This window comes from Barbus barbus (assembly GCF_936440315.1).
Source record: "Barbus barbus genome assembly, chromosome: 21".
In the NCBI taxonomy this organism is placed as follows: domain Eukaryota; kingdom Metazoa; phylum Chordata; class Actinopteri; order Cypriniformes; family Cyprinidae; genus Barbus; species Barbus barbus.
This window is the reverse complement of record NC_136749.1, coordinates 27,322,302-27,334,582: the sequence shown is the minus strand read 5'-3', so window position 1 is coordinate 27,334,582 and position 12,281 is coordinate 27,322,302. Positions and strand designations below refer to the sequence as shown.

Sequence of the window (12,281 nt, the reverse complement as noted above, 5' to 3'; positions counted from 1 at the left end):
TCGGTTGATGCAACAGTACAACTTCACAGGACATTATAGAACGCGTCTCCCATCCAATGATCACAATAAACATAGTTTTTTTACTTTTGATTAGTCATTTTTTGACCTGATGTAGAAGTAAATAATTGGTGTCCTCATCTGATGCCTCCTCTTCTCAGGTGTGCAGTTCACGTTTCATGCGTTTCACTTGGAGGATCACCATGACTACCTGCTCCTGACGGAGAATGGCAGTTTTGTGCGGCCCCTCGCCCGACTCACCGGTTTGCAACGACCCCCGCCAGTCAACGCCGGGCTGTACGGCAACTTCAAGGCTCAGCTTCGCTTCATCTCTGACTTTTCCATCTCCTTCCAGGGCTTCAACATCTCTTTCTCAGGTGAAAGAAACAGTGTATACCATTTGACTTTATAGTTCATTTATTTATTTATGATCAATTAGTTTCATTTGCACCAAGACCTCTCCCCCCCCCCCCTCCCTCTTTTTTTTTTTTGCAAAGAATAACTCTAAATTACAATAAATAGTTAATCTGAAATGAAAGTTATGCAATTTTTGTGCATGCCTATGTTATTTTGGAAGGAAAAATGTGAATTTTTACACAGCTCCATTTCCATTTCACTAAGCACCAAAAAAGGACAAAAATCATCAACAGAGCAGAACTTTTTTTGACTAAACTGTTCCTTTAAGGTCAGCGTGATGCATTGTTAGAGGACACAATGTTCTGATAGAAAGCATATGCAATACACACAATTTTATGTAAATTGTTGCTTTCAATTTGATGCAACAGTTTACGAACAGAGCCAGCTACTCTGAGCAAAGCAAATTGAATTTTTCTGTAGATCATTCATAAACCATTCTTGCAAGTTACATAAACATTGATCCTCACAATTTTCTGTGCAGATTGTTTGTAAAACCATTTTTTACCTAAATTGTGAAATTATAAACCCTTTTACACTTGAAAATGTGCTAACGGTGCAGTAATTTACATAAAGGTTAATCATTTTTTTTCTTTAATGAGAGTGATAGCTGTCCTTTAGTATACGATCTAATAATGAATCCCAATCTGAGGATAATATCGAAGGTTATTCTAGGATAAGAGCAGTCGCTATCGTCATCAGCGCCTACAAGCCATGTTTCTATGAAAAGTCATAGCAGCAATTAGATATAGATGGTGCTCGGTACATTGATAAAGGTAATCAATTGGAAACAGCTTCAGCTTCATCTCAGTGGCTTATTGAGAGTCTGAGAGTCTTATCAGTGTAGCCGGCTGTCTTCTTGTCAGACTTTAGCGGTGAACTGCTGGCTGATATTAGAGCTGGCTTTGGGCTGCGTTTTTCATTAGTCACAGATCCCCACTGGATCATCCTGCTGCGCTGCACGGTCACCACCGGATACCCACTGGGCACTGAGTTAAACTGGGCTGCCGTCTAATGGAATTAGTTGATCCACCTTTTGACGTAAAAGTGGAAAAGAAACATATTTCACAGCTAAATATGAGCTCATATTCGAGAAACCGAAACAGAAAATATGCCAATAACATCTCATTTTAAATAATACCAAAACTATAACAGTGTATATAATACTAAAGTAACACTGGTTACAGGAAAAACAGCTTTCCAGTTGTTCATTTTTCAACTATTTCTTTTAGGTCAACGTGATACATTGTTAGAGGACATGCCATTCTGATAGAAAGCCAAGTTGTGAGAAGAGCCCATAGGGTTTGGCTCATGTTTACTGAGCCATCATATACATTAATTAAGGACTGAGTTATGAATACCCATACAATTATCCAGAAGCCAAGTTCCTGTATTAGCCTAATATATATTCCCCAATGAAAACTGCGGTTGACCTTTTTCTGGTACTGAATATTGATGGGATTGACAGAAGCAGACATGCATAATGCAAAAAATATCAGGCGTAAAACTGCAGACAAAAGCTTTCCACCATTAACATTCCAGCATTAATGTTGAAATTTCAAGGACGAGAACTGATATGTTTACGTAATATGAAATCTATTCAATTTTCTATACAGCCACAGAGTGACAAGGTGGAAGCTTTCATATGCTGAACACATTGTGTTTCTAAATAGATTAGAAAATTTGATATTAGAGCTCAGAGGAAGCAAAAGTGACAAACAAGCAATTCACGTCATTGCCATCGACCATCAAACATCTGAACTCATTGCTCCTCTGCACCGAGCACCAGGATCTAATTGAAACCGCAGCTGCGGCCGTACGCTAACCGTTTCTGCATATCATTTGCATATGTGGAAATGAGTCACACTGCTCCTATCATAGCTCTAATTGATTGTTTGAGTGTTTGCAGATAACCCAGGGTAAATGTTCACTCTCTGATTACTCTGTGATTCATGATTTGATGTTAAACGAGACATTGGTTGAATATCAAAACTGAAGTGCCATGCTAAAATAAAGCAATAAGAAGACCTGGGTGTCTTTTATCAGGAATAAATTTGAAAACATTTTAATAACAATTATTGTGACAATTTTTCTGCCAAATACTTGACAATAGTTTAAATATTTGCATAATCTACAGTAATTAGCACTCCTCAGGCAAAGAAGACTTGAAAACACTTCCAATATAATGGGACGTTAGCAAGTTGCTAAGCTAATAGTGCATCCCTTTAAGCAGAAAAACACAAAGTGCACAAAAATAGATACAACTTTTTTTGTTTGTTTTTTACTGTTTTCAATCAGTACTTTTTGGACATTAAATAGCAATTTTGAAAATAGCAAAAAAATGCTTTTTTTTTTAAATTTTTTTTTTGTGCAAGCTGTTTATTGTTTGGACCATCTACAGTGCATCGATGATTCTTAAAGGAATAGTTCATCCAAAAATGAAAAATGCTAAACATTTACGTAGGCCATCCAAAATGTAGATGAGTTTGTTTGTTTTCCAGAACAGATTTGGAGAACTGTAGCATTACATCACTTGCTCAGCAATGGATGCTCTGCAGTGAATGGGTGCCGTCAGAATGAGAGTCCAAACAGCTGATAAAAACCATCACAATAATCCACACCACTCCAGTCCATCAGTTAACATCCTGTGAAGCAAAAAAGCTGTGTGTTTGCAAGAAACAAATCCATCATTAAGAAGATTTGACTTTAAACCGTCACTTCTGACTAAAATCCGTAGTCCATAATCCATGATAACACCTCCTCCAGTGAAAAAGTCAATCCCCTGTTGTCCTCTCACATCAAAATCCAATAACATATTTGTTTAGAACAAGTTTGGAATGGTTTTGCTTGTAAACCGTGCTTGATCTGAGATGCCTTTTTCACTGGAGAAAGCAATATTATGGATAGAGGACTAATATTATTCCTGCAAGTTAAAAACGTCTTAATGATAGGTTTGTTTATTATAAACACATACATTTTCAATCCACAAAACACTAATGAACTGGAATCGTGTGGATTATTGTATATTATATATTTATCAGCTGTTTGGACTCCCATTCACTGCAGAGGATCCATCAGTGAACGTGCTGTAATGCTACATTTCTCTAAATCTGTTCCAATTGTTACGACCCTCCTATGGCTCGTGCCCGTCTAGGGCTTTTTAAGAGGAGAGAGAACACATGTAACCAGCCCAGACACACATCCACAGACAACACTGAGTGAGATGAGAAAAACGAGAGACCACTGAATAAGTTTAATAAATATACCATGACAAAAACCCAACCACAAAGGAAAAAGGGGAAAAATGGATTGTGCCAAACAAAAGAAAATAATATAAGCAAAAAGGTTATCTAACGCATTTAACTTCTAACACTAAGCTAAAAAGAAAAGATCAAAGAAAACAATCTTCAACGTCTAGGACGTCTTAACTAAACTACACTAACTAATAAACATAAATACAATGGGTGGCACAAATCCCTAACTAGTGTTTTTATACAGACAAGGTTAACTACGTGTGTACAATGTATGTCACGTGACAATCTTACCTATCCCCTTCTCCTTTGTCGACGGCAACAATCATGAATGAGAACGTTTTTGGACACAGCCAAAACAAAGCACAATGAACATACATGTGAACAACGTAACGAAAATAAAACACACCAACAGTTTCTCCAACCAAAACGTCTCTCTCACAAAAGTTCTCGTTACAAAGGTTCTCTCAATACAAAGTGCTCTTTCTACACTGGCAGCAGCATGGTCTTTAAATATCCTCTTCACCAGGTGTCACTCATCATGCTGATGCAGATCCCGCCTCCCAAGGCGTGGCCATTCATCTCGTTAGTCTTGACTGACAAGCCATATAGCCAACCAGCAACAACCTAAGAAAACGAGAGTAAGAGAAACAGACAGGACGGAAAAGAGAACATACACCACACACACACACCAATACTATAAACGTCCTTACGGACGTAACACAATGAAGAAACAAACTCATCTACATCTTGGATGGCCTGAGGATAAGAACATTTTCTGTGCATATTAAATTCTGGGTGAACTATTCCTTTAAAATACTGCCTACGTCAGCAGCTCACAAGGTTTCAGAATTAATTCCTTTAGTTATTCCTTTTACTGTTTACATAAGTTTTGTTTGTCACATCCTGCAAGCCATATTGTAATATGTTTTAGCATACAATAAATTTCAGCCTGTATAAAATAATGCATCAGCAAATGAGGTCATCTAGGAAAGTTTCCGGCTAAACTTTTGTGCCTGTTTGTTTTGTTCAGAATATGATTTGGAGCCATGTGAGGACCCTGGTGTTCCCCAGTTTGGCAGACACAGCGGTGGCAGATTTGGCATCGGCGACACCCTGACGTTCTCCTGTGACCTTGGTTACCGCCTGCAGGGTGCTCGAGAAATCACTTGCCTGGGCGGTGGGCGGCGCATATGGAGTGCACCTCTGCCAAGGTGTGTGGGTACGTGGTCAGCTGCTCTCATTCGCTTGGATGTCTAGAGTTTGACAAGTCTCCATGGTTGCATTTGAGCTCAACGAAGACAGAGTATTGAGTTGAACTGTATGTTTTAAATGGAGTCGTAGTGTACTACTCAAAGCTTGCTTCACAATATACTACTTAATATACCTATTATACACCCAACAAGAAATTTACTTGTAAAACTTTTCACTCCAAAATTGCTTGTACATTTCACAAATATTTACAAAGAAATGGCGAATGATATAATAAATTAAATGTGAAATTCTGAAGTAGAAAGACTGCAATTGTATTTTCTAGTGAAATGTAGTCCAATAATCTTCAAAAAAAAAAAAATCAGTGTACTTGTAGTACTAATTATTGCATAGTACTTTAAAAAGCATACATTTTAAATGGTGATATCGTAATTGTTATAACATGCAAATAAGTTTCATGTTTAATTTAGTGATTTGCATCTAGTTTTGGAAGTAAATACGGTTATTTGGCATTTAAAAAAAGTACTTTCTTTTAAAATGTACTCCAATTATATTCTTTTATTTAGAAAAATTATTATTTTTTTTCAGTGTACTTATTGTATACTATATACTACTTATTATTAAAATAGTACTTCAATAGTATGCAGCATGCATTGAGTACAATTTCTAACCCTTTGGCAGTGTAATCAAATAACAAGTCATGAAAAAGAAACTGCGGATTATTTTTCTTTATATGTTGAAAATGGAAGGTGAAGTTGAGCGCATTGCATTGATACAGTACTGACTCTAATGCAACTAATGAGTGACCAAATGTTGTTCAATGTGTTTTTTTTTTATCTACTGCATGTTTAGATGATATGTTGTCTTTCTGCATACCTAATTTTTTGCTTTGTCCTTTGTTTCTCCAAATTGACACTTTTTACGCATTGCTTTTCCACTATGTCACTACGGTTCCCCATTGTCCGTAGCTGAGTGTGGCTCAACCGTTTCCAAGAATGCCGGTGTCCTGTTGTCCCCAAACTACCCCCGCAATTACGAGAACAACCACGAGTGCATCTACAACATTCAAGTACAGTCAGGAAAAGGAATCAACATCTCAGCTAGCACCTTTAATCTGGCTCAAGGTGACGTTCTCAAGGTGAATATTGCCTATACTCCCATGCCAGTTTGTACAAGCGTGCAAGTTGTATTCAGTTGATTCTAAAAACACCATACCAAAAACAATTAATTTAATTGAAAATGTACTGCAATGCATTTTAATGCGTAAAGCAGTGTATTATTTGCTTAGCAACACTTTAACACAAACCCGGCAACCCGAGAACATTCAGAAATAACGTTTTCATAACATTACTAAAACGTACTTAGGACATATTTCATTAGCTGACAAACTCTATAGACGTTTCTGGTCTGTTTTCCCAGTTGTATGATGGTCTGGACAACACAGCAGAAGTTCTGGGAGGTTTCTCGGGTTCCTCTTTGTTGGGTCAGTCATTGACCAGCACATCAAATCACCTGTGGCTGGAGTTTTATTCTGATCAAGAGGATACGGCCGAGGGTTTTAAGCTGGTTTACATCAGTAAGTCTTCTTGTACTCTTACTTTCTTCCACACTGTTTGGAGAAATTCACACACAGTCTTTAATCTGTCACAACCAGTCTTAGGTTACATGACTTAAGTAGCCCTTCGCAAGCTGCCTCCGTGGTGTATCTTTTATTACCGAAAAGTGAAAATAAAGTCAACCTGTGTTCATTAGGCACTTGCTGCAGAAATCAATTGAGTTGAGTTCATTTGGGATGTTGAAATTCTTGTGAAGAGCTCAGAAACTCCTGAAACTAGTCGAGTGTCGCCCACAAGCTAACAGAAGCAATAATCGAGTGGGACACGTAACATCAACAGCGTTTCACTAATATTTCAGACTTGATGAGCTTTGATGATAATTAAATTCAGTCCTACCAAGACTGCAAATTACTGTACTTTTATTAGTCCCATCTGGATTTCATAAAGTTGCGATTAAAAAGGCTTTTCTAGCACAATGCTTCACCATAATTTACTGATAAATGAGAGTTCGCTGTGGGAATGTGTCTGAGTATTGAACTCCTGCACACTTGCAAACGTTCCAGCATTTTCACAGTCTTCTTAAAGATTTATTCAAAACCTAAGATTTTTTTAGTTTTTGTTTTTATAAGTCTCTTATGCTCACTAAGGCTGCATTTATTTTTATCAAAAATACAGTAAAATAGTGATATTGTGAAATATTATTTTAATTGAGAATTTTTCTATCTGAATATATTTTAAAATATAATTTATTCCTTTGATGCAAAACTGAATTTTCAGCATCATTACTACAGTCTTCGGTGTCACATGATACTTTAGAAATAATTATAATATGCCGATTTGCATTAAAAAAAACCATTTGTGATTATTATCAATGTTGAAAACTATTGTGCTGCTTCATATTTTCATGGAAACTGTGTGTATCAGGATCCTTTGATGAATAGAAAATTAGAAAGAAATTGTTTTTTAACATTATAAATACCTTTACTGTCAATTTTTGGTCAATTTTATGTGTTCTTGCTGAATGTGTCCTTAATTTCTTTCAAAAAAAAAAAAATCTTAATCTAAAATTTTTAACAGTAGTTTACATATAAAGGTTTATATTTAGGATGCTGTCATTGAATTGATATAGTTCAAAAATAAACATTCACCAAGTGTCTAACATCATAAAAAATTGGATTTGGTAAATAAAATGTTACTGTATGTTAATACAAGTGATTTACAAAACTGTAAGAAACTTAAAAGACACTTTTAATGGGAACTGAAATTTAGGATGTTTTAGATTGTAAGAATGATAATCTGACCATTGTGGATGTAAATGACAGGAGCGACTAAGCAAAGTAATTACAACTAAATCTAGATGTCATTACACAAAATGTTTATTTAGAATAATAATGTGAAATACAGTGTAACAATTATTTCATTTTGGACGCTGTGTGTACATTTCCCGCTCCCTCTCAATCTTTGTGTCATAAACCACCTCACAGCGGAATATATTAGCTCAATTAATTTTCATTTCTGGATTAATATCTTCATTTCATTGTCAGCTTGAACTGTATAATTGTTCCCAGCACTCGCTGCACCACACACAGTTTATTGCTTTTGTAATGAAACCCTTTGAATTAGCAGCATCTTATGCATGGATTATTAGTGCCATTGAGAAAGCACAGAGACTCTTAATTTCCTTTGTTTGAAATTATAGGTTTTTCTTTTCTCATGAGAAGTTTTTTAATGTGTTCACAGTGCCGTATTATTTGATATCTTAATCATAAAGCGTGCACAGGCTCTGCAGCAGGATTATAGCTGGTTGTAGTGTAACGGTAACGTCCCAGTGTAAGGAAAACATGAGTGAGAATGAGGTTAACGGCGGTACTGAGCACCGCTTCTGCTCTTTCACAATAGAGGAGTGACTTACTAATGCCCAGTGCTGCCTAGTGTGTGGCACTAACAGCCTCTCATTTGTCTATCAGGCACAGATAACATGCTAAATTACATCCCATGCATTTAGATTTTGACCATAGCTCTGCTAAAAAGAAAAAGTGAGAACTCAGAACAAAGTGTATTTTAAAGGAATAGTTCTCCATATTTAGTTGCACGCCATTTAACTTAGGAGAAGGGGTGTGTGGTCAAGTATGGTGAGGTCAAGCAATTTGTGCTCTGCATTTAACCCATCCAAGTGTACACACAGTAGTGAACATACACCCGGAGCAGTGGGCAGCCAATGCTGTGGCGCCCGGGGAGCAGATGGGGGTTCGGTGCCTTGCTCAAGGGTCTCACCTCAGTCGTGGTATTGAGGGTGGAGAGAGTGTTGGTTATTCACTCCCCCCACCTACAATCCCTGCTGGGCCTGAGACTCGAACCCATGACCTTCAGGTTACAAGTCCAACTCTCTATCCATTAGGCCACAACTGCCCCGTTAGTTGATTTGTTTCATGTAATATAAAATCAAATCAAATCAAATAATAGAATAGAAAATATAATTTTATATAAAATAATATCCAGTATCTAGCATCAAACATGAAATATTATCGAACAATGTATCTTTTAAAGGAATATTTTGCACATGTATAAATTCAGTTAGTATATATTTTTTAATAGAATAGAATAAAATAGAATAAATAATTTCCAGTAGCATCAGCATTAAAAAAGGTAAATATGAAAAAACTAAAAATATATATTTTCAAGGAATCATTTGCCCAGATTATTATATTATATTGTAATATCTTATATTATATTTCCTGTAGCAAACAGCATAAAAAGAATAAAATAAAAAATCCACATATTAAATATCAAAACAGTTTGCCCAAATAATTATATTATATTATGTTATATTATACTATAATATATTTTTTTCTAGTAACAAGTGTATAAAAAAACTATCATACATTAAATATTATGTTTTATAATAGATAATGCATTAAATAAAATGTAAATTCAGATGTAGTTAGTTTCCACAAAAAAACTATTAAGCTACAAAAACTGCTTTCAGCATTCTTAAAAATAAGAAATGTTTCTTGATCACCAAGTCATCATATTAGAATGTTTTCTGAAAAGTCAGCTTGGTCATCACAAGAATAAATTATATTAAAATGGTAATAATATTTCACACTATTAATCTTTTAATGTATTTTAATCAAATTAATACAGCCTTGGTGAACATAAGATGCTTTTTCATTTCTGAAGCTTTTTTTTTCTCCATTATTTCCAACTTTTGTTAAGTCTATCATAAACTCTCAGCTTATTACTTATATACTGACACATGTAGTGGTGGCCGGTACATGTTGAAGTGGGCAGAACAAGCTGCAGAGTTTAAGCCAGTAGTCAAAATTACTGTACTCTTTACTGTGTGTCAATAACATGAATGCGATAATTCTGCTAGTGCTGTCTGATTTGATAAGAATAAGACAGCTGAATAAATCCACAGTTATCCATAAACTCTCTATAACATCCTCTGTATTTTCATCTCCTGTCAATAAAGTCTTAATTAGCAGGCACAGTATTGCTCGTGTTATTGTCTCGCAGTATTATCAGGCTGCATGTTCATATAAATGTGAATATTATTATGGCTGTGGATTTATTTCTTTGTTTTATGTGCATAACAAGATTACATTATGCAGACTCAAAGTGAATTTCATAACGCCGCATGTCGGTCCGCTGGGATGGTAACTCCTGGTGGGCTTGGATTGTGATTCTTTCACCCACACCTAGTTTTAATGAATTAATTAGCTGTATCATTCTCTCGTTAAGACCTGATTGGGATTACATGGTTGGAATGATATTATTTGTGCTCCTGTTCACTGTAATTGCATATGACATTGGAAATACACAGGAAATTGTGTTTGCTTGTAGAATTTAATTGTACAAACCAGAAAGGAGAGAGTCGGAAACTTCATTTGGAGGCTTGGGGATAATTTTGCAGCCCTGCAGTTCAGTTGATTTCAGAGGTTAACTCTGTTCTTTGTACACATTAAAAAGTATCTGGGCACCCCTTTTGATTAATAGGATTTGCTCTTTTAGCTTTACACATACAGTACTGCTGGTACCATTGCCGAAGAGTGGACAGTTTTATACAGTAGCGGTAGGAAGGACCAACTTCATATTAATACCCATGGTTTTGAAATGAAATGCTCAGCAAGCATGTTTGGGTGCACATACTTCTGGTCTTGTATTGTATTTTGAACTCCAGCAGCTTGGTGTAATTCCACACATTGCTGGGTGGTCTGTAACACGTCGGTTGGGTGTTTCTTCAACTGTGGCCACCTTTGATCATGTTAACGTTTAGAAAATAAATATTCTTAAAACACACATTTCACACTCTCACTAATATATTTAGGTTTGTCTTTTTGCCCTCCTGATGTCTGATAGCATTTTGTGGTGGAATAGACACTTTTTTGTGGTAATTTATGCATAATTTACTATCCTAAATAATGTATATATATTTTTTTTTACATTCAGTGTTAGATTTTTACTTACAGCGTACTTTAATCTCATTGGTAACCAAGTACAAAAACATTTGAATCAATTGGTGTTTGATGGGAATTTTCAAAGTGAGTAATTTTTGTAAAACTATATAATAAATTATTTTGATCCAATAAATATCAAAATGTTTAATATTACCCTTTAAATAATGGTTTAATATATATATATATATATATATATATATATATATATATATATATATATATATATATATATATATATATATATATATATATATATATAATAAAATAATAATAAAAATCTGTAACATGCTTACAAATGTAAGTTGCCATACATTTCATGCTTTTATTACTTGAAGTAAATAATAAATAATAATAAATAATAAAACTTAACAATAAGTATTAAAACTAATAGTTAAAAAAAAAAAAAAATGACAAATTACTAAAATTTACCACACTGTAAAAAGTGATAAGTTGACTTAACTTAAAAAAATTGAAGAAACCCCTTACCTTAAAATTATCATGTAAATAATTATTTAAAAAATAAGTTAAGGGAACCTGACAATTCCCTTAACTTAATTTTTTAATTATTATTTACTTGATAATTTTAAGGCAAGGGGTTTCTTCAATTTTTTTAAGTTAAGTCAACTTATCACTTTTTACAGTGTACTACAATATCATTCATAGTTATATATATATATATATATATATATATATATAATTAACTATCAATGATACTAAAATAATACTGAGTAATAATTTTTTTTATATATTTAATTTTTCATTTTTAAAAATATTACAAAATATTTTCAGAGGAATTTTCATGTTTTAAGATTAAAAGTATGGGACTGAGATGAGTAAAAAATAAATAAATAAAAGATGAAAAGAATAAAAAAATGAAGGCATGGTAAGATATTTGCAAGCAATAAGTTTTAAAAGATGTTATATGTGACCTTCATATAACATTAATCTTGAAATCTCAAAAACCAAAGTTTTTTTTTAAGTGCCCCCGGGAGCACTTAAAAACACCCACTGATGTTCCTTTTTCACATGCTTTTCTCCTCCAGGTTTTGAACTTTCTCATTGTGACGAACCCGGTGTGCCTCAATTTGGATCCAAAGTCAGCGACCAAGGCCACTTTGCTGGCAGCGTGGTCACGTATCACTGTGATCCTGGCTACAGTCTCCATGGCGGCAGCATATTGAGATGTATGACGGGCGAGAGACGGACATGGGACCACCCGCTCCCCTCATGCATAGGTAATCCATTGCAACCCTTTACATGCAGCAGGACGAGACATCGGCTTCATTCAGAATATCTTACCACCATACATATCTGCAGTGTATATATAAAACAGCAATGCATTTTCATTACATACTATTTAAAACATGCAGTGTACCTTATGTACAGTAATC

At 34.8% G+C, this 12,281-nt stretch overlaps 1 protein-coding gene across 1 annotated transcript in view; it reads left to right on the top strand.

Moving 5' to 3' along the window:
- Positions 1 to 12,281, top strand: part of LOC306887841 (CUB and sushi domain-containing protein 3-like) — a gene marked incomplete at both ends in the record, with an annotated part of 269,530 nt that overhangs the window by 102,501 nt on the left and 154,748 nt on the right. The window contains 5 exons of the mRNA XM_079445841.1: positions 159 to 374; positions 4,696 to 4,884; positions 5,843 to 6,012; positions 6,294 to 6,450; positions 11,934 to 12,125. Coding sequence (XP_079301967.1) covers positions 159 to 374; positions 4,696 to 4,884; positions 5,843 to 6,012; positions 6,294 to 6,450; positions 11,934 to 12,125 — 924 coding nt within the window. The remainder of the gene's footprint in view (positions 1 to 158; positions 375 to 4,695; positions 4,885 to 5,842; positions 6,013 to 6,293; positions 6,451 to 11,933; positions 12,126 to 12,281) is intronic.